Here is a 22,434-nt window from a genome sequence, read left to right as displayed (position 1 = left end):
TACCTATCTATCCTATCTACCTACCCTATCTATCTATCTAGCCTATCTACTCTCTGTCTCTATCTACCCTCTTATCTATCTTTCCTATCTACCTACCCTATCTGTGCTATCTATGTATCTATCTACTCTATCTACCTACCCTATCTATCTATATCTACTCTATCTACCCTATCTACCTACTCTATCTACCCTATCTATCTATCTATCTATCTATCTATCTATCTATCTATCTATCTACTCTATCTGTCTCTATCTACCCTCTTATCTTGCCTATCCTATCTACCTACCCTATCTGTGCTATCTATCCTAGCTACTCTATCTACCCTATCTTATCTATCCTATCTACCTACCCCAGACATGTCAAACACAAGGCCCGGGGGGCCAGATCCGGCCCGCGAAGTGGTTTCATGTGGCCCGCGAAGCCAACCTGGAAACAGTGAGGGAACGGCCCCCACTGCCTTGGCCCTGGCCCAGAGACCCTCCTCCTGCCAGAGACCCTCAGATCTGTCCCACTCCTGCCCAGGGCCCCATAGGCACCCTTGAGGCGAACGATGTAGAGCTGGCCACGCCCAACCAGTAGGCCATACGCACTCTGGCCATGCCCACCCAGTAGGCCACGCCCACCCAGGCCACACCCACCCGGCCCCCTGAGGGCAACCGCAATGCTCATGCGGCCCTCAATGAAATTGAGTTTGACACCCCTGACCTACCCTATCTGTGCTATCTGCTCTCTCTCTCCCCCTATCTACCTACCTACCCTATCTACCCTGTTTTCTTACGTATCCTATCTACCTACCCTATCTGCGCTATCTATCTATCTATTCTATATGATCTATCCTATCTATTCTACCTACCTACCTACCCTATCTATCTGCTCTATCTGCCCTATCTATCTACCTACCTACCTAGCAAACCACTAGGAGCTGAGCTGAATAGCATAACAATACTGCCAAACAAATATTTATGACTTGTTAGTCTTTGATTGGCACAGTTGTCAAGTGAATCACTGCAATTGTTAAGTTAGTGACAAAGCTGTTAAGTGAAATCTGGCTTCCCCACTGACTTTGCTTGTCGGAAAGTCGCAAAAAGGGGGATCACGTGACCGCTGGGGACCCTGCCGCCGTCATAAATACGAGTCGGTTGCCAAGCATCCAAATTCTGATCACGTGACCGTGGGGATGTTGCGATGGTCGTGTGAAAAAAACGGTCGCGTCGCTTTTTTTTGGCAATGTCACTGAAAATTCTAACGGTCGCTGAATGAACTGCCGTAAGTCGAGGACTACCTGTATCTCCCTGCATGCATTTCTTAAAGTGGGAATTCTTTACTGTGGCTTGTCACCCCTCAGAAGGAGAATGCTGGACAACACGTCACCCTCAACGTGGCTATCCAGAAAAGCAACGAAAGCTTCAAAGCAAGCAAAAAAAAAAAAAAAGTACTTGTAGAGAAGAAAATTCTTGACTGATTTTGCAATGGTGTAGATCCGAGAGTTCAGCTCCGGGCGGGTGGGAGGAAGGCCCTCCTATCTTTGAACTCCGCTCTGTTGCATTGTGGGATCGTGCCAGACTTGTTCACGAGACCAAATGTGAAATACTAAACGGGGACGAAAAAAAAAATACTAAAGGGAAGGCGCAAAGGGCAACAGGTACATGCCCTTAGCTTATGCCCCAGCTGCTACGTGATCACACGCTGCAAGAGTACAAGCCATGTCATGACACTGGCAGCTGATCGCTTCCATTCATTCTGGACACCATGAAAGAGAGAGAGAAAGAGAGGAGTTCTAGACCACTTGAAGTCCACGAGTCATAAAAGAGCCACGGTTGCCTACCCCTGTTCTAAACCATGAGAATTTTAACTTTGGTACATGATTCTTGGACCGAAAGGCATTCGTGGCGTTTCAAGACTTGCAATAAGGATAACTACATGTGGTTGTGCTAATGCCTTATGTCTCTATGCCAGACATGTCAAACACAAGGCCCGGGGGCCGGATCCGGCCCGCAAAGTGGTTTCATGTGGCCCGCGAAGCCATCCTGGAAACAGTGAGGGAACGGCCCCCCCACTGCCTTGGCCTTGGCCCAGAGACCCTCCTTCTGCCAGAGACCCTCAGATCTGTCCAGGGCATTTTTTCTCATAGAACGCTCAGAACGGAGTTCCGGCACCTTTTTTGGATGGAACCTTGTAGGGTAGGCAAGGCGGGTTGTATGACATGTGTGAGTTCCGGCACCTTTTTCTTTTACAAAAAAAGCACTGGATCTGTCCCACTCCTGCCCAGGCACCCATAGGCACCCTTGATGCCAACGATGTAGAGCTGGCCACGCCCACCCAGTAGGCCATATGCACTCTAGCCACGCCCACCCAGTAGGCCACGCCCACCCTGGCCATACCCACCCGGCCCCTTGAGGGGCAACCGCAATGCTGATGCGGCCCTCAATGAAATTGAGTTTGACACCCCTGCTCTATGCGGTCTTATGTCGTTAATGACACATGCCAGGTATGATGATAGCCTAAGTGGATTAGGACTTACCTGCCATTTCTTCCATCTATCAAGAACTGAATGTAGGCCGACCTACACGTTCTGTAGTAACCTAGGCCCCCTTTGAACACTTGCTTGGTTTCTAGTTCTGCTTTATTTTTTACTGGTCTCTGGGTCTAGTGCTTGAGAAATGTAATGTTTCATTCAGAGCCCAAAGATCTGGATAAGTTTGCCTAAGGCAAACTCTTACCCAGATCTTTGGGCTCTGAATGAAACATTGCATTTCTTAAGCACTAGAACCAGAGACCAATAAAAATAAAATAAAATAAAATAAAACAGAACTAGAAACAAAGCAAGCGTTCAAAGGGGACCTAAGTTACTACAGAACGTGTAGGTCAGCCTACATTCAGTTCTTGATAGATGGAAGAAAGGAGAAATGGCAGGTAAGTCCTAATCCACTTCGGCTATCATCGTACTTGGCATGTGCCTAAGGAATTCTCCTAAAAGGGACGCGGTGGCTCAGTGGGTTAGGACGCTGAGCTTGTCGATCAAAAGGTCGACAGTTTGGCGGGTCGAATCCCGAGTGCCGCGTAACAGAGTGAGCGCCTGTTACTCGTCCCAGCTTCTGCCAACCTAGCAGTTCGAAAGCCCGTAAAAATGCAAGTAGAAAAATAGGGACCGCTACGGTGGGAAGGTAACAGCGTTCCGTGCGCCATTGGCATCTAGTCATGCCGGCCACATGACCACAGAGCGCTGGCTTTTCGGCTTTGAAACGGAGATGAGCACCGGCCCCTAGAGTCGGAAACGACTAGCACGCACGTGTGGGGGAACCTTTACCTTTTAAGGAATTCTCCTACTTATGTGTGACTCCAATCACGGCTCACGGGAAAAGGACAGGAAGGTTAACACTGGTTCAACAGGGACTGGTGGGGGGGGGGACTGGTTCCCCTTTCTTTTCAAAAGTTGCCCTCTCAACAGAAGGAAGGGCAGACGTCCCAGACCGAGACAAAGATAGTATGCAGTACGTTGTCAGCAAACATCCTTAAAGATCTCAGAACAGCTGTCACTCCATCCTCAAAATGATTTGCATAAACCGAGAAAAACCGCATGGTACATTTCAGGGGAGGAAAAAAAATCCACCCCACCCCCCCGTTTCTGCCCATTTACAGACTGGTGATGCAGACTGTCCACAGACACAGACAAATATGGAGACTTTTCTTATCTCTTGGGTATCTGATGCAAGCCGTTTTCTGCCTTGGGCACTGTGCAAGCAAACCTCAGTGCAAACAGATTGAAAGGGGTTTTCAAAACGGTCCAGCTTTAGAAATGCCACTCGACAAGTTACAACGTTTGTGGTTTTTTGCAAGCTATGCTCTTTTTTCTTATGCTGGGAAGGGGGGGGGAACTGCATCAGTACAGCTGTTACTTCACTATGTAGCAGCTTTCTAGCATTTCGAAGGCCATTACAGATATAGAGGGCTGAGAAAACATCTACAGACCTCTCATATCCTGGACATAAACTGTTTCGACTTCTCCCCTCGGGACTCCGCTGTAGGGCACCGCACGGCAAAACAACTAGACACAAAGACAAGATTTTTCTCCCATGCCATCACTTTGCCAAACATCGTTTACGCCTAAGGATATTTAACCGTGTAGCAGGACTGTATTGTCATCTTTCCTATTTACTTGCTCCTATTCGCATCTTAACGACTATCACGTTGTCGGTTGTGTCTTATAATTTATCACTTTGTTGCTTGTATGTATCCTGAGAGCTTGTGCACCAGAGGCAAATTCCTTGTGCGTTCAATCGCACTTGGCCAATAAAGAATATTCTGCTAAGATATGTTCCCGTGCAACATATAATGAACACGGCTTTCATGAAATGTAAACAACTTAAGTCTATTTATGTCAGGGTTATACAGTTGCAAGAAAAAGTATGTGAACCCTTTGGGATTACGTGGAGTTTTGCATGAATTGGCCATAAAATGTGCTCTAAACGTCATGTAAGTCACAACAGAAAAACACAGTCTGCTTAAAATAATACTACACAAACATTAGCTGTTGTCATGTTTTAATTGAACATAAGACGGAAACATTCACAGTGCAGGGTGGAAAAAATTTGTGAACCTTTGGACTTAATAACTGGTTGACCCTCCTTTGGCAGCAATAACCTCAAACGTTTCCTGTAGTTGCAGATCAGACCTGCACAACGATCTGGAGTAATTTTGGACCACTCCTCTGCACAAAACTGTTTTAGTGTAGCAATATTCTTGGGATGTCTGGTGTGAATCACTCTCTTAAGGTCATGCCACAGCATTTCAATCGGGTTGAGGTCAGGACTCTGACTGGGCCACTCCAGAAGGCGTATTCTGTTCTGTTGAAGCCATTGTTTTGTTTAATTGCTTGTATGCTTTGGGTCATTGTCCTGTTGCATCACCCATCCTCTGCGGAGCTTCAGTTGGCGGACAGATGGTCATACGTTTTCCTGCAAAATGTCCTGATAAACTCTGGAATTCATTTTCCCATCAATGACAACAATCCGTCCAGGCCCTGAGGCAGCAAAGCAGCCCCAAACCATGATGCTCCCTCCACCATGTTTTACAGTGGGGATGAGGTTTTGATGGTGTGCTGTGCCATTTTTTCTCCACACATAGTGTTGTGTGTTTTTCCCAAACAACTCAATTTTGGTTTCATCTGTCCACAGTATATTTTGCCAGTAGTGCTGTGGAACATCCAGGTGCTCTTTTGCAAACTTCAAACGTGGACAGTCAGAGTCCTGACCTCAACCCGATTGAAATGCTGTGGCATGACCTTAAGAGAGTGATTCACACCAGACATCCCAAGAATATTGCTACACTGAAACAGTTTTGTGCAGAGGAGTGGTCCAAAATTACTCCAGATCGTTGTGCAGGTCTGATCTGCAACTACAGGAAACGTTTGGTTGAGGTTATTGCTGCCAAAGGAGGGTCAACCAGTTATTAAGTCCAAAGGTTCACATACTTTTTCCACCCTGCACTGTGAATGTTTCCGTCTTATGTTCAATTAAAACATGACAACAGCTAATGTTTGTGTAGTATTATTTTAAGCAGACTGTGTTTTTCTATTGTTGTGACTTACATGACGTTTAGAGCGCATTTTATGGCCAATTCATGCAAAAAACCACATAATCCCAAAGGGTTCACATACTTTTTCTTGCAACTGTAGTTCTAATGTTTACATATAAATGGTGGAGGGGGGGGGAAAGAATCCCGAAAATTTACAAGATGGATGGCATAAGGAACGAAGATGTTACAGAATCTAATAGTTCTGCTATAAATACTTTGAAACCTCCTCCCAGAGGGGAGCAAGAGAAAACAGATCGCGTATGGGGTCTCTAAGAATGCTTCGAGCTCTAAGCACATAGTGCTTATAAGCAGTGTCCTGAATAGTGGAAAACAGGCTTCCTATAATCTTTTCGGCTGTCCTTACCACTCTCTATGGACCTTCTATCTGAGGCTCTGCTACCACCAAACCAAATAGTGATACAGTTTATTAAAATGCTCTCCGTCAAGCCTCTGTTAAAAGTGGCCAGGAGCAAAGGAGAAAGATATGCTCTCCTCATCCGATGCAAGAAATGCAAACACTGGTTTGCACATTTCACTAAAGATAATGTATGAAGAGACTAAGTCAGATTGCTAGCTATCTGCATCCCCTGATACTTTATACTGTTGACCACCTCGACAGCTGCAGCCTTGATACAAAGTGGAATATGACTATGCTGGCTCCTTCTAAAATCAAGTATGATCTCCTTTGTTTTATTAACATTCAAAACCAGTCCATCAAAGCCTTCACCTCCTCCCTGTATAAGATGTTATTTGATGTGTTATCACAGGTCATAAGCTGTTCCGTGTAAAGCTGACTTTTGCAACTGACTAATGACAAATTTGTCAATGACAATATTACCTTCATAGTTCAGCACACCAGTCGGCCAGATTTTTAGACTGGATCGAGCAATTCTGTCCACCTATCAAGTCCTTCCCAAGACGTGAACATTTGATGGCGTGAAAGGATGTAAACTGTTCTAATTAAAGCTAGTTTTTGCAATTGACGGATGGGGAGTCTGTCAATGTCAATTTTATGATTATGGTCAGTTAGACAGTCAGCCAGATGTTCAGGCTGGATTTGGCATTTTTATCCACTACTAGTCCTTCCCAAGGATCTGGGACAGGCAGACGTTGTTCTTTGATGGGATTCAACGTATTCTTGCAGAATGTAAACTGTTCCAAGTCAATTTGCCCCTTTGCAATATAGACTGACAGTGATTTAATCCATGCTGAATTATCTCCACTATTATAGCTTATAGTATGTGTGTGTGTGTATACACACATACATATTATATACACACATACATACACATATATATTATACACACACACAAACACACATATACATATATATTATACACACATACATATGTATTATATATAAGGTAAAGGTTCCCCCGCACATGCGTGCTAGGGGCCGGTGCTCATCTCCGTTTCAAAGCCAAAGAGCCAGCGCTTGTCCGAGGACGTCTCCGTGGTCATGTGGCCGGCATGACTAGACGCCAAAGGCGCACGGGACACTGTTACCTTCCCACCGTAGTGGTCCCTATTTTTCTACTTGCATTTTTTTACGTGCTTTCGAACTGCTAGGTTGGCAGAAGCTGGGACGAGTAACAGGCGTTCGCTCTGTTACGCGGCACTCGGGATTCGACCCGCCAAACTGCCGACCTTCTGATCGACAAGCTCAGCGTCGTAACCCACTGAGCCACCGCATCCCTGTATTATATATACACATATATATTAAATATATATACACACACACACTCACATATACACACACATATATATGTATGAATATATACATATATATATATATATGTATATATATATATATATATATATACACATATACATATATATATATATATATATATATATATATATATATATATATATATATATATACATATATATATACATATATATATATATATATATATTCCATTTATATCCCGCCCTTCTCCGAAGACTCAGGGCGGCTTACAAGCTCAGCAGTAGCCTTCATTCTATGTATATGCCTGCTTGTTAGGGCTTTCACACACATGGACATATACACACATAGACATACACACACACACACACACACACATATATATATATATATATATATATATACATATATACATATATACATACATATATACATATATATATATATATATATATATATATATATATATATATATATATATATATATATATATATATATATATATATATATATATATATATATATAATGTATATATATATATATATATATATATATACACACACACAACCACACAGGTATACACACATATACACACATACACACGCACGCACACACAGACATTTATATATTTTTTAAAAATGCTGTAAAACTATTATTTATTTATTTTATTTAGTTTTATATACCGCCTTATTCCCGAAGGACTCAGGGCGGTTTACAGGGCAAAGTTAAAAAAGACAAAAAAAAGAGTTAAAACAGAATGAAAAGAAGATCAAATAACAATTAGTAGCCCGAAGTTTTAAAAAATTTAAAAGTTTAAAAACACACACACGCAAGGACAAAACACAGGCAGAACTCTCTCGACCTCACGCACAAACGCAGCCCTCGAGCGGAGGAAGACTCGCAGGCTCTACTCACCCGCCACCGGCGCCGCCATCTTAGCCGGCCCGAGCATCGCCGCGGGGAGGGGGGAGGGGGGAGGGTGGGCGGGGCGAGCGGCGGCGGCGGGCCAACGGCGAGCCGCGCCGAGCGACGGGCGGTTCCTTCCGGCGTCTCGACGTGGCGCCGGCGCGCTGGGCGCCTGCGCAGAAGCCAGCGGGGCGGGGCGGCGCGCTCCCGCCCGCCCCTGCGGGCTCCTTTAAAGGCAGCGGCGGCGGCGGCGGCGGCGGCCGGGCCGAGCGTCGCCGCCATCATGTACCGCCGCCTGGGAGAGCTGCTGGCGCCCGCCCGCGCAGCCGCCGCCGCCTCGGCCTCGGCCTGCCCGTCCGCCGCGGCGGCGGAGCCCTGCTCGGCTTCGTCGCTGCTGCTGCTGCCCGGGCAGTCCCGGCGGCGCTACAGCCAGGCGGTGGGTGACGAGGACGACCCGAACTTCTTCCGCATGGTGGAGGGCTTCTTCGACCGCGGCGCCGGCATCGTGGAGGACCAGCTGGTGTCCGGGCTGCGCACCCGCGAGAGCGCCGAGGAGAAGCGGCACCGGGTCCGCGGCATCCTGCGCATCATCAAGCCCTGCAACCACGTGCTCAGCGTCTCCTTCCCCATCAAGCGCGACAACGGCGAGTGGGAGGTGGTGGAGGGCTACCGCGCCCAGCACAGCCAGCACCGCACGCCCTGCAAGGGAGGTGAGCCCCCCCGGGAGACGCCTTCACACGTGCCGCGACGCCGACACGCGTCTTGGGAGGCGAGGCGCCCCTCCCCTCCCGCACGAGGATCCTCTTCGCCCGCTTGCCTGCCTGCCTGCCTGCCTGCCTGCCTCCCCCGGGGCTGCCTTGAATTGCACGGCCTCCCCAGACGCGTGTCGCTGCTGCTCTGAACTGAAACACGGGGCGGGGGGGGGGCTTTTCAGACGTGCCGAGGAATTTCTCTCTTTCTTTCTCTCTCTCTTCTTTCTCTCTCTCTCTCTCCTTTCTCTCTCTTCTTTCTTTCTCTCCTTTCTTTCTCTCTTCTTTCTTTCTCTCTTTCTTTCTCTTTCTCTCTCTCTCTTCTTTCTTTCTCTCTCTCTCTCCTTTCTTTCTCTCTCTCTCCTTTCTTTCTCTCTTTCTCTCTCTTCTTTCTCTCTCTTCTTTCTTTCTCTTTCTTTCTTTCTTTCTTTCTTTCTTTCTTTCTTTCTTTCTTTCTTTCTTTCTTTCTCCTTTCTCTCTTCTTTCTCTCTTCTTTCTCTCTCTCTTCTTTCTTTCTTTCTTTCTCTCTTTTTCTTTCTTTCTTTCTCTCTCTCTCTCTCTCTCTCTCTCTGGGGTGCTGCTGCTGTTTCTTCGGCTCTTGGTGATCTCGGGCTGGTCGTTTTGTGTTGCATGCCAGAAAAGGGACCCGGCGCTCCTTCTGTATGTGACACAATGCACAAGCGGGGTGTTTTGTGTGTGTGTGTGTGTGTGTGTGTGTTGTGGTTCTGCTTGGGGCTTTCAATGCAATATTCATCCCGCGTAACAACTGCACAAGTCTCTGGCGGAGCGGGTTTTTGCTAACGTTGCAAATAGCCCTAAAAACACAAAAGCCCTATACGGATATTACAATAGATGATATAAATATAAAATGTTCGCCATTATCATTTTGCTGCTGTGTGTGAGTGTGTGTGTGAAAGACCTGCCGGAAGTGACTTTACTTCCCCCTTTAGGAATCTGCCCCCACCCACCCTTAATGAATCTTTAAAACTGGGCTGTTTTATTTTTAAAAAATGCAAAGACTTTGTTCTTTTTATTTACCTTCCCGCTCTGACCGTCTCCCTTTTTCAGGGCTGCCGAGATGTGTGGAGGGTGTGATAGCATTGCACCAGTGTTAACTGCTGAGTAGAAATGGAAACAAAAAAAAAAAATCTCTTTCCAAAGTTGGCCCTACTGAAATAATTAACAGCCTGTATCCGTGGCAGACCCCTTGCAACCTTTGCTTAGCGTGACCTCCTAATAATCTGTTTTTTTTTAAAAAAAAAAAATTCTGTTGCAGAATAGTGCAGGGATTCAGTTATGAGAAAATTGGTTGTGGGATTGATTCATGTCCTATCTGCATTTACAGCTTGGCTGGCTGGCTTGCTTACTATATAAAGAAAAACTTCCAAGTTTGTGGGGGGGTTTTTGTGATTTTTCAAGAGGGAAGTGGTGGAGACTGGTCTTTTGTTTCCTGGTTGTTGCATAGATACATTTCCTGCCATCCCTGCTTATTCTGGTTAACCTTTTTAAAGACTTAGGCACCCCTCTTCAGTAGAAAAAACGGGAGATAAGGAGCCTAAGGTATGGAAGTCCCTGCAAGAATGAACCAGGCAATTGAGGAACCTTATAGCAATTTCCCTTACTTGCTTCATGCTAGGGTATGCTCGGGGGGGGGGGGGGGTGAGAGGGGAAATTAAAGCCTTAATACTTGAAACAGATTGGCTTCTTTTGGTAGTTTGGCTGTTTACTGTGTGACTACTGTGTGGCCTTTGATGTTGTGTGGATCCCCCGGCCATTTTTGCAAAGAAAAAGAGGTGTCACACTAGTAGCGCTCTTTGTTTTGAATCGCCCCACCCTTAAAAGGAGGCAAAAAGTAAGCTGAGAATTGGCAGCATTCACCCCTGCAGGCTACAGAGAACATCTTTGGATACTGTGTGATTCATCCCACCCCTTGTCTGTTACACCTGCATCCCAGGTTTCCCGTAAGAGCTCAAAGGTATCTTATCTTCCTCCAGTTCTTTCCCGGAAACAGCTCTTTACACGTTTGCGCTGAGAAAAAGTTAAGGGACACAGTCACACACTGGGTTTGTGTGGCTGAGAGTTTGTGCCAGTTCCTAATTTGGTCTCCGAAGCACTAGATTTGCTGTGAAACGTTGCAGTTAAAATGAATTGGAAAGTTCACTCGGACATTTATCTTTGTGTGTGTGTGTGTGTGTGTGGTCACTGACTTATTCATGTAGTGTATCCGGCAGTTGACGATTGCTTAAGCACAACGGCCAGCATGGTGAGACTCGCAAAACATCTTTTCCAGAGTGTTACCTGATTCTTTCGATAAGAAAACCTGCACCAAAGGTTAGAAAGGTGCATTTTTATATAATGGAGACATACTTGTCCTCGGGAGGAAGTAGTGTTCCTCCCTTTTCTTCCCTGCTTTAGGTTCCCCCCCGTGTGATAAACAAGCTTTTTCTGCAAGTTCTGACAATTTCCTGCAGTCCATAGTCCATTCTTGCTTGAGTTGCATGAGAAAAATAAAAGTTTTCTGTGGAGTTTGCAGGAATCTACCATTCCATATCAGCATACCCAAATATATGTTTTATTGGATCATGAATTTTACAAAAGAAATGCTGAAAACTCTTTGTTGAAGGTTCCAGATGTGAAGTTTATGTGGCTGGGAAATAGAGTCTCTCTCTCTTGGAACTCTTCAAATATGGGTGGTCCCAGTTCAGCCTGTCCAGATTAGTTTTGATACAAGATTTAAACATTCCATTGTGGCTACTGAAGGATACCGAATAAAATAATTGTTTTGATGGAGACAGTTTGTTCTTTGATGTCTACGTGGAGTGAAGATAACTTCAGAATCACCCAAGACAAAGGCAATATTTCCTTGTAGTTTCCAGATTGGTTTCTTTGTGTGCTCTTGAATCTTGAAGTAACTTCTGCCACATAATACAGCCTCTCCAAAGTTGTTGACAAAAGTTCTGTGTCCCAATGTCATTCTCTAAAGAGCCATAATATTTTTTTCCCCCAACCTATGTAGGAAACCAAAATCCACTTAATATTGATTTCCAAGTCTTGCTTGAAGGAGCTCCGGTAAATTTTGGATTGGCTTCTTTCGAGTTACCGGGTGCTGGTAAATAGCAGCGGCTCCCAAGAACCCAGCAGATATTCTCCATTTTAGTGTGTTGAACTCCATTACTCCATTACTCCCCCACACCGCTCTCAAGGCTGCCAAAGTGTTTAGAGTGTTTGAATTATTTGCTTGTGAATGTTTTCTACGAAACGTTGGGGAAGATAGATTCATAACATGGATGCCATGCCTATGGGCCTGCCAATAACAAAGCTGCTGCCTTTGCGCTAGGTGGAGATGTTTGGAAGACACAAGTGACCCACTGTCCAGTGGCAGGGAAACCAAAAGATCCAGGCAATTCAAATGGGTGTAAAGATTTATTGCAAACTTAAGCTCTATACACAAGTACCTGAACTACTAACTGTCAAAGCAAGTAGGCGGTAGATAAGAGCCAAAGGAATTCAAGGTAGGCTGGACTTAGATCACTTGTGGGCGCGAAGAGACTCTTGAGACTGATGACGCATTTGACCCCTCCCTCAGACTCAGCCTGGTCATCTTCTACATCCACTTGCTTTTTGTGGATTTGCTCTAATTTTCTTTTCGTTTCCTTAGCACCCTCCCTTTTTCTGTATTTAGTTGTTGCAAATTAGGATAAGGTAGTCTTCCTTCTCTGTAACATTAAAACTTCACACCAACTTACACATTGTCGCTTTTTTTACATAATGTGTAAGTAACAAACACTAGCAGTTTCTGGCACAGTCCAAGAGTTTGAAGGGAGTGAGACCCTTCTAACATGTCTAATATGACAATCTCTCTGGGTTTTGGCATATTTTTTGGGGGTATTGCTGAATTATTCCTTGACAGGTTAAATATAAAAGAAAAAATATTGTATCTTAAAGATCGATCGTCTGTAATAAAGTTGAAAGCTTGACTCTATGGCGGTCCTTTAAATAATTCCATTGGGGATACCCATTGGGGTATTGAACTAATTTGAATTGCTGGTTCACACATCATCCCTGTCTTTAGAAGCGGTACGCATTGTGGTATTGAAAAACCTTGAACGTAGTTGAGATTTCTAGTCAAGAATTCTCGCTTACCATACTTTCTGACTTTTGGAAAAAATGTCTTGTAAATTACTTCAAGAAGCAGGAATCTATTTCCATTGATAATAACTTATGCCCTAATTTTTTTGAAAATTCAGATAATTGTTCTTTAAACCATTACAGTCGTAGTAAATAAAAACTGGCATGGCATGTTTACGTTTAGCAAGAAGCAAGAACAAGTATTAAAAGTGTAAATATAGGATAAAAAGTAAATGCTATTTGCCTTTTGTAAAATCTGCATTCTCATATGTATCAATGGTTTTATTCTGTTTGTATTGTATTGTGATTTTATTTGGCATATTTATATGATGATTTTAATGTTTTTATGATGTAAGCCAGCCAGAGTCGATTTGAAACGAAACTGGTGGAAATAAATTTTGTAATAAATACAATGAAATATAGACATTGTCGTATTGAAAAAGTTTTATTGAGAACCCTTGTTCTCAAAGAAGTTTTCAACATAGCATTGTATATATTGTCATAGTGGCAAAAGGATAATTGTCAGTGTCTCCTTTCTGTTTCAGAGTAGATATGTTTGCCAAATATCCCAATATTTCTCCATCTTTTTGCCGTGGTTTTAGAAACTCTGCCCAGAGCTGATTCATCACCTGAGAAATATTTTCAATCTGTATTCCAAGTCAGTTGGACTAGTTAAGATATACATCTTGCTATGCTTAGCTGAATTTGTGGATTTCATTTTTAAACGGCTGTGGTTATCTAAACTCCCGTACATTACGACTTCAAGAGCATCTTTAAATATGCCGTTAAATTTCACTTCCTAAATATTTCTTAAAACCTTAAGAAACACATTTTCAGTAATGGAAAGAAACACTAGCAGTATCATGCACAGATTAAAAATTCTTAGTCCTAATTTTGTAAGGTGCCTGGGTTTTGGACTTCTTTATTGGGATTTAGATTCTCTCTCTCTCTCTCTCTCTCTCTCTCTCTCTCTCTCTCTCTCTCTCTCTCTCTCTCTCTCTGTCTCTCATAAGGAAAACCATGCAAACAATTCACAATCAATCATAATACAGTAAACAGTACACTGGTGTTGGTTTGCCTGTATGATCATGTGCTTTGGAGGTGGCACTTCAGAAGAAACTCCAGCTGTTCCTATTCATCATATAGACAGCTGTCCAGAGAACTCAAAAGTGTCCTAACAAGGTGCAGGAAACAGGAATGACCTTCTAGTAATGGAGCGTCATACGTTAATCTCTGCTTTATCCAGGCTCTTAGCGGAGATGCACAATCTTAAAGGAAACCATTGTTCCCCTTAGCAGCATTCCTATTGAATAAATCAGGGGTGTCAAACTCAATTTCATTGAGGGCCGCATCAGCATTGCGGTTGCCCTCAGGGGGCTGGGTGGGCGTGGCCTACTGGGTGGGCGTGGCCAGAGTGCGCATGTTGGCATCAAGGGTGCCTATGGGGGCCTGGGTAGGAGTGGGTCCCTGGCGGAAGGAGGGTCTCTGGGCCAGGGCCAAGGCAGTGGGGGCCGTTCCCTCGCTGTTTCCAGGATGGCTTCGCGGGCCACATGAAACCACTTCGCGGGCCGCATCCGGCCCCCGGGCCTTGTGTTTGACATGTCTGGAATAAATCGTCCTGTTGACATTTTCTTTGTCTACCTCTTGGATCAACTAGCAGAGCCTTAAGCCCGATTACAATGGTTGTTTTAGGACAGGGGTCTTCAAACTTGGCCCTTTTATGACTTGTGGACTTCAACTCCCAGAGTTCCTCAGCCAGCATGCCTGGCTAAGGAATTCTGGGAGTTGAAGTCCGCAAGTCATAAAAGGGCCAAGTTTGAAGACCCCTGTTTTAGGACATCTCTACGATTTGCAAACATCACTCATTTTTAAAATCCCCATTAGCTTCTTAATGTTGAGTGTCTTTTTTTTTCCTCTTGAGTAGTGCATAAGCAACTGGACGTGTGCTTGCTTCCCAATTACTGTGTTGTTGCTAAAAAATTAAAATGTCCAAAGCTGTTTGGTTAAACCTAAACCCACGTAATGCATGATGGTTTCCGTTTTGGTTCTGTTTCATGATTTCCCTTTGTCCATCCCAAACTTGACTCAAGGATCTGGGGTGTCTTATCTTCCAGGAACTGCCCCATCTAAAAAAAAAAAATCTAGGAATTTGGCAACAAAGCAAAACACGTTGGTGTTTCCTGGCAGAGGAGTAAGGATTTTCCAGGAAGTCTGGGGTTTATGGGATAGCTGATCCCCTGCAGATGGCTCTGTTCTTTGCTATAAAATATGAAAATATCCCATCCTATATAAGCTTTATTTAAGGGACTTGGGGTTTAGCTACTTTATTACTAAATTGGATCTATTACTAACACCAGTAGGTAAGATCTTTGCTTTGCCAGGTTTTTGTATCACCATTCACAAGCTGAATTATTGCGGTTTGTAAGCCGCTGCTAAATTGTGCGTACGTGTACAGTTTTACCTACAAGTCTGACTTTTCCAGAAGGAAGTTAAAAGCTCACGAACTGAGCAGGATTCTTTGGTGATTTTTTTCATTGCTGCTTCAGTACAACGGAGTCGAGTCTGTTCTTTGCAGACCGCGATGTCCTACTTCGTTAACTTTATTTTTCGGGTGTGCCGAAGGAAAGGAAAACCCTCCACAAACAACATTTTTGTGCCAGTTCCAGTGGAAAGTTTTACCCATGGCTATGAGTCATTTTGCAGTAGGAGGCCTTTATAACAGAAAAGCGTATCGCCTCTTAAGCATTTATTAGACAAAGTGAATCTTAGCCTTGGTTGGGCACGATGCTGCTAACCTCGGTGCGATTTTTCTTGCCTTTCTAACGGCTGTTTTATCCCGTCTCTTGAAATAAAAGGCACAAAAGAACAGAACAGAATAACAAGAGATGGGAGGGACCTTGGAGGTCTTCTAGTCCAACCCCCCCCCCCCCGCTGAAGCGGGAAGCCCTATTCCATTTCAGACCAATGGCCGTTAAAAACCTCTAATAATGAAGCATCCACAACTTCTGGAGACCAGTCCAATTGTAATAAATACCGTAGCCTCTGAAATGAAACACTAATGTAGCTCAGGGTTAAACTGTGAAGTTCTTTGTACTCTACAAGCTTGGTTGTTTACTTGCAGATGTTTCTTTTTGCAATTGTAATAGGTAACATCGGCTTGAGTGATCCTGAAACAGGTTTTCCAGATTAAAAACAGAATAAGAGATGCATGGGCACAAGTATAGGCCCAGTTGTTTTTATTGCTTTCAAAGTTGTTCCTATTTATTCCTAGATACAAGTGCTCTACCATTTCGATAATATATTCTCTTAACATGTCTTTTTTTCTTCTTCTTCTCGTGCATAATCAAAGTCTCCATTACATTCAGGAACAATTTCTTAAGAGCCTTAAATTTTATAATTCCTGGTTCCTAACAAATGGAGTACATTCATTTTCTCTTTCTTTTTAGTTAATGGGAGACTTTCATTATGTTGTCAAGAGTTGCTTTTAAGCGGGTTGATAGCATTTGCGATGCCATGTTTAAATGCCTTGTGGCAAACGCCAGCTTGGTAAGTTTTTAATTATTAAAATAAGAGCGCAATGAGAGCGACTGTGAACTTGTTCATTCCTTAATTGTGGAGGGTTAGGTAACACTAAATAAGAGAGCAGGAGGCAGACATTAATGTGCTTCCAGACAGCTGAAATGAGGAAGTGACAGCTTCCTTCCTGTACGGCAGACTTTGCAAAATGAAAGTTGTACATTGCAGGCATTAAAAAGTAATTTATCTCTTCCCCCCCCCCCCAACAAAAGTAAATACTCTATTGACTAGATTTCACAGAATAAGAGTCGGTAGTTGGCTTATGCCAGAGAAATCCAACGTCCGTATTAGCGTGCCGTTTTGTAGTTTAGCAAAAGGGGGCACAGTGGCTCAGTGGTTAAAGATGCTGAGGTTGACAGCCTGCGTTTGAGACCCGAGCACCACACGATGGTGGTGAGCTCCTATTACTTGCCCCAGCTCCTGCCCACCCAGCAGTTCAAAACATGCAAAATGCGAGTAGATCAATAGGCATCGCTTTGGCGGGAAGGTGATGGGTTCCAATGTGCTCAGTGTAGAATCATGCTGGCCACATAACCACGGAAATGTCTTCGGACGACGCTGGCTCCTTTGGCTAAGTAACGGAGATGAACACCATCCCCTCGAGGCGGACGTGACCGGACGGGGGGGGGGGAAAACTTTGCCTTTTCATATTTTAGCAGCTGAATCCAAGCTATTGTGGACTTTTTCACTTGGCATGTGTTTTAAATCAGTCAGTAGGAGCCACGACTGATTATGAGTCATGCGGAGTTGTAGGTCTTGCTGAACAAGCACTAATACCATTTACGAATATAGAATAACAAGAGTTCAAAGGGACGTTGGAGGCCTCCTAAGTCTAGCTCAAGCAGGAGACCCTATACCAGGGGTAGGCCACCTTGACTCTTTTATGACTGGTGGACTTCAACTCCCAGAATTCCTGAGCCTGCCATGCTGAGGGGAAAGGGAGAGGTTTCCAAGCTGAGCCATGCTGGCTCAGGAATTCTGGGAGTTGAAGTCCACCAGTCATAAAGCGGCCTAGGCCTAGGCCAGGGGTAGGCAACCTTGGCTCTTTTGTGACTCGTGGACTTCAACTCCCAGAATTCCTGAGCCTGCCATGCTGAGGGGAAAGGGAGAGGTTTCCAAGCTGAGCCATGGTGGCTCAGGAATTCTGGGAGTTGAAGTCCACCAGTCATAAAGCGGCTTAGGCCTAGGCCAGGGGGAGGCAACCTTGGCTCTTTTATGACTCGTGGACTTCAACTCCCAGAATTCATCAGCCAGCGTGGCTCAGCTTGGAAACCTCTCCCTTTCCTCTCAGCGTGGCTGGCTCAGGAATTCTGGGAGTTGAAGTCCACGAGTCGTAAAAGAGCCAAGGTTGTCTACCCCCCTGCCCTATACCATTCCAAACAAATGGCTGTCCAATCTCATCTTATAAATCTCCACACCAACTTCTGGAGGCAAGCTATTCCACTGATTGACCCTTCTCATCACCAGGAAATTTCTCCTTATTTCTAGTTCGGTTGTTTCCTTATTTTATTCTTCTCTATTCGGGTTCGGGTTCTGAAGCTTTGTTTATATTTCATTTGACAGCTTTTTTTTCATTGAAATTGATCTTTTTGATGTCTTCATTCAGTTGATAGCCTCCTTAAATTCCGTTGTGTATATTATTCGGTCAATCTTCTGCCTGCTACTTTGAATGTGGCATAATAGCTGTCTTGTTAGCGTTGGCTTTCTCACAGTTGGCTTTTCCAGACCCAAAGCGGCACATACAGTGTTTCAAAATGAGCCCTGGTGAATAATATTAGGTTAATAAAAAGTATTTACAGAATCATGGCAATGAAGTTGGGACGAGAGCCTGCTGTTGGGTTGGATTCCTGCTTAAAACCAGATGTGAAGATGATTACATTCAACCCTTGGAACAAAACGACTCACATTTGTGGCTTTGTGTGGCGGAACGACGACGAGAGCTGATGGAACGGCGTTGCTTTTTTCGATCGCCAAAAGATTGGGCAAAATAGATTGCATTGTCTTTTGCCTCCCCCAATAAATGGCTTTTTTAATAGTTGTCTTCCTTTTATGATGATGATGATGATAACTTTATTGTCACTTTGAATGTACACCAATCGGCATACATCAAAATGAAATTTCGTTGCATACAGCTCTCAAAGGGTCACCACCTCCGATATATACTCCTTGTTTGGGGCCCGCTCAAATTTCACATTGTCCATTTTAGTCTCTAGGGAGTGAACGATGGCAAACAGGACAGATGGAAATGGGGCTCCATGTGGATTAGCCCTCAAGTTAGCTTGTATTCTGACAACCTCGCCTTCTTTCCTTTTTCTGATGCTGACTCTTCCACCCTTTCCTTAAAGAGGCCTTGCTTCTTTTCGCCCCTGGAGCACGCTGCTGCCGCCGCCACCAACTCCTCCAAAAGCCTCTCTGTCTTCCTCTGGGCCTGCCGACAGCCTCATCCAGTTCATTCACTCCATAAGCTCCAGGTCCTCTCCTCCTCTGCCTCCTCTGGAAACAGCCCTGATTTGCAGTAGAATCCATCACTGGGCAAGCAGTCAGATCTTGCTGCTGGTCGAACAAATTCAAACAGCGCCAACGACTTTTAACGGTCTCACCAACAGTTCCAAAACAACTAGAAACTCGCCAGGCCAGCAAAGATTGTCGGTCGTATGTCGTATGTTACCTTAGTTCCACCATGTTGCTCAAACACGTTAAAATCTTCCTGATCATGTGGCCTATAGCCCTTACTATCCCTCCCAAGACTATTTTAGTGCTCGCGGCTTGTTTCTTACTAGCAGGTGACACAATGTCTCGGCCATTAACATTCATTTTTTTCTTTTTAAACAGGTATTCGTTACAGCACGGAAGTGAGTGTGGATGAAGTAAAAGCTTTAGCTTCTCTTATGACATACAAGTGTGCAGTAGTTGGTAAGTAATTCTAAATGAACGCCTGGGACCCACACGTCCCTCTAAAGCCAGGGCCTTTAATTTTGTCAGATGTTTTATGAGCTGTGTAGGATTATTCCCATATAAGAGCTAGTAATTTTGGGTGGGTGGGCTGCACTTGCAAGGTCTATGCTTTCCTCGGAGTTTTTAATTTTTCTGTTTCCTTGGCGTGCCTGAAAATGAAGGATATCCAGTGGGTGGGATTCAGCCGGTTCGCATCACTTCGGCAGAACCGGTAGCTAATTTTTTGTTGCCCAGGCCCGGAATGGACTTCCGCAAGCGTCATCTACACACAGAGAACCGGTTGTTCACCTATTTGAATCCCGCCACTGAGGATATCGCTGGAGTAGAGCTGTCTGCTCTGCCACTTTTTAGAGCATCTTCTCAGAAATAACATTTCCAGTCTTCATTCAGGCTCAGCGTGTGCAGCTCCTTTTTTTCCGTTTATGAAACGGAGAAAAAGTTGATTAAATATGAGGTTAACGCTAGCTTTTTAAAACTCCTGTCCTGGCTGATCCAACTTAGTGAAACAAGAAATAGTCAGCATATCTCCGAGCAGAGCGGTGCCACTGGTCTTAAAAAGGCCTGAATCCGAAAAAGTCCCTCGACTACCATCAAACCTTTGTAGAGGTTTGCAGACCTAATTAAAAGTTGCAATATATAAAAAGAAATATGCTCTTTTTCATATGTAAACAATTCTTGTAAAAAAAATCAGTTGTGAATCTCTTCATTATGTTGAAGAGCATGCTGAATTATTTTAAAACAAATCATTGTCTGTGGGTTGTGGTGGTGGTTGTTTTTTTCATTCCCCCCCCATTTTCTGTTGATATCTCTGTGACTAATTCCTGAAGTGGAAAAGAGCAGACAGGCACCCGAGCTAGTGATAAGTTAAATCTTTACCATCTTTACATTCTTGTCCTTTGTTTTGTTTTTTTTAACTTAAGCGTGAACATTTGTTTTCAGATGTGCCATTTGGTGGTGCAAAGGCTGGTGTTAAGATCAATCCTAGGCTATATACAGTAAGTTCAAATTCCAGAAAAATATGCTTTTAATCGGCATGTTTAGGCTTAGATATCTCAAGCGCTGTTTTCCTGACGTAGACCAGTTAGGATAATGCAATGAATTCTGTATTTTCTTGGTGTGGAGAGATTAATTGCATACATACATACCTAGCAATAAACATTTGAATCACAGGAAAAGTTGCCAGTTCAGCCTACGAGTGCTGCCTGCCCTTATTTTGGTCAATTGAGGCTGTCACCCTTTTTCTGAAACAAAAAGAATGACTTGGTTAGCGGCCAAATTGTGCCCATGTCCCTACAGGTAGTCCTTGACCTACAACCTTAATTGACCCCCCAAATTTCTGCTGCTAAGGGACACATTTGTTAAGCGAGTTTCGCCCCATTTTACGACTTTTATTTGCCACGGTTGTTTAGTGAATCACTGCAGTTGTTAAGTCAGTCACACGGTGTTGTTAAGCGAATCTGGCTTCTTCATTTTACTTCGCTTGTCAGAAGGCCGCACAAAGGGATCAAATGGCCCCGGGATGCCGCAACCGTCACAAATATGAGTCGGTTGCCAAAAAGCTGGATTTTGATCACGGGGAATGTTGCAACGGTCATAAGTGTGAAGAATGACCACAAGTCATTCTTTTTGAGAGCCGTTGTAACTTCGGACAGTCACTTAAATGAACTGTTGTAAGTCAAGAGTTACCTGTATATAAGGAAGCATGCAATATTGATCCAATGTTGCATGTTTTGGCCAATATGCCAATAAAAGAGCAGTTTGCCTCGCACGCTCTCATTCTACACAGGTTAGAATGTAAACTAGAAACCGCTTCGCAAGCCTACCTATGTTTTGGAGGTATGTGCTGTGCAGTGACAAACACTTAGGACGAGAGGAATGAAATAAAAAGGATTTATTCCAATCGGAAGGCTTCAAGATAAAATGGGTGGTTCAGAATCATTGCATTAGAATATTGTAATGCTTCGTTTTATTTATGGTGTGTTTCTAGCAATCCTAAAGTGACAGTTGGCGTCATTAAAAGTCGTTAACAATGAGACCGTGGAGATCTAGAGCAAGGTCACAAATCTTAAAAACAGCATTTGTTGTTGTTGTTAGCTGCGAAGTCGTGTCCGACCCATCGCGACCCTATGGACAACGTTCCTCCAGGCCTTCCTGTCCTGGAAGCATTAAAAATGCTTAATTTGACCGCAGTGACCGATTAGCAATAGCAGACTTATAAACCGCTTCACCGTGCTTTACAACCCTCTCTCGTAAGGGGTTTACAGAGCCAGCACGTCGCCCCCAACAATCTGGGTCCTCATTTTACTGACCTCAGAAGGATGAATGGCTGTGTCAGCCTTGAGCCAAGTGAGAATCAAACTCCTGGCAGTGGGCAGAGTGAGCCTGCAGTACTGCATTTAAACCACTGCGCCACCACGGCTCCTATTAAACTCTGTAGCACCAGTTTAAATATAAAACGTTTCTTTCTTTACTTGGAAGAGGGAGGAAATTTTGCAGCGCAATAAACACATTTTCCTGCAATCCCTTCTGCCTCCCAAGAGGCAGAGTAATTTTTCCCTGACCTCACAGCTGTCCCGTTGTAGAATAAGCTCCCTTCCCTCATGCTGGCATTTTTGAGTTCAGAGGTCGGGAAGGATCAATAGCAGCAGTTACTTTCCAAGTGCACATCAAGTCCAAAACAATGGGTTGGGCTGGTACCTCACTTCTTATTGCAGGGTGGCTAGGCCTGGATTAACAGATAGCCTACGGCAGGGGTAGGCAACCTTGGCTCTTTTGTGACTTGTGGACTTCAACTCCCAGAATTCCTGAGCCAGCCATGCTGAGGGGAAAGGGGGAGGTTTCCAAGCTGAGCCAT

The 22,434-nt window shown here is 44.2% G+C and overlaps 2 protein-coding genes across 5 annotated transcripts in view; one reads left to right on the top strand and one right to left on the bottom strand.

The window, feature by feature from the left end:
- The window catches only part of SHLD2 (shieldin complex subunit 2), a 47,606-nt gene extending 39,290 nt beyond the window's left edge, over positions 1-8,316 (bottom strand). For all 4 annotated transcript variants that reach the window (XR_014026710.1, XR_014026711.1, XM_081329732.1 and 1 more), the window contains exon 1: positions 8,182-8,316. The gene's annotated coding sequence lies outside the window, so the exon portion shown is untranslated. The remainder of the gene's footprint in view (positions 1-8,181) is intronic.
- An 82-nt stretch (positions 8,317-8,398) lies between these two features.
- The window catches only part of GLUD1 (glutamate dehydrogenase 1), a 34,815-nt gene continuing 20,779 nt past the window's right edge, over positions 8,399-22,434 (top strand). Inside the window, exons 1-3 of the mRNA XM_081329743.1 lie at positions 8,399-8,882; positions 19,458-19,538; positions 20,520-20,575. Of these exons, the coding sequence (XP_081185869.1) occupies positions 8,456-8,882; positions 19,458-19,538; positions 20,520-20,575 (564 nt within the window). The 5' untranslated portion in view covers positions 8,399-8,455. The remainder of the gene's footprint in view (positions 8,883-19,457; positions 19,539-20,519; positions 20,576-22,434) is intronic.

The sequence above is a fragment of the Vipera berus genome, assembly GCF_964194415.1.
Source record: "Vipera berus genome assembly, chromosome: 5".
Classification (NCBI taxonomy): Eukaryota; Metazoa; Chordata; class Lepidosauria; order Squamata; family Viperidae; genus Vipera; species Vipera berus.
The sequence above is the reverse complement of the archived record's forward strand: the minus strand, read 5'-3'. Positions and strand labels throughout refer to the sequence as shown.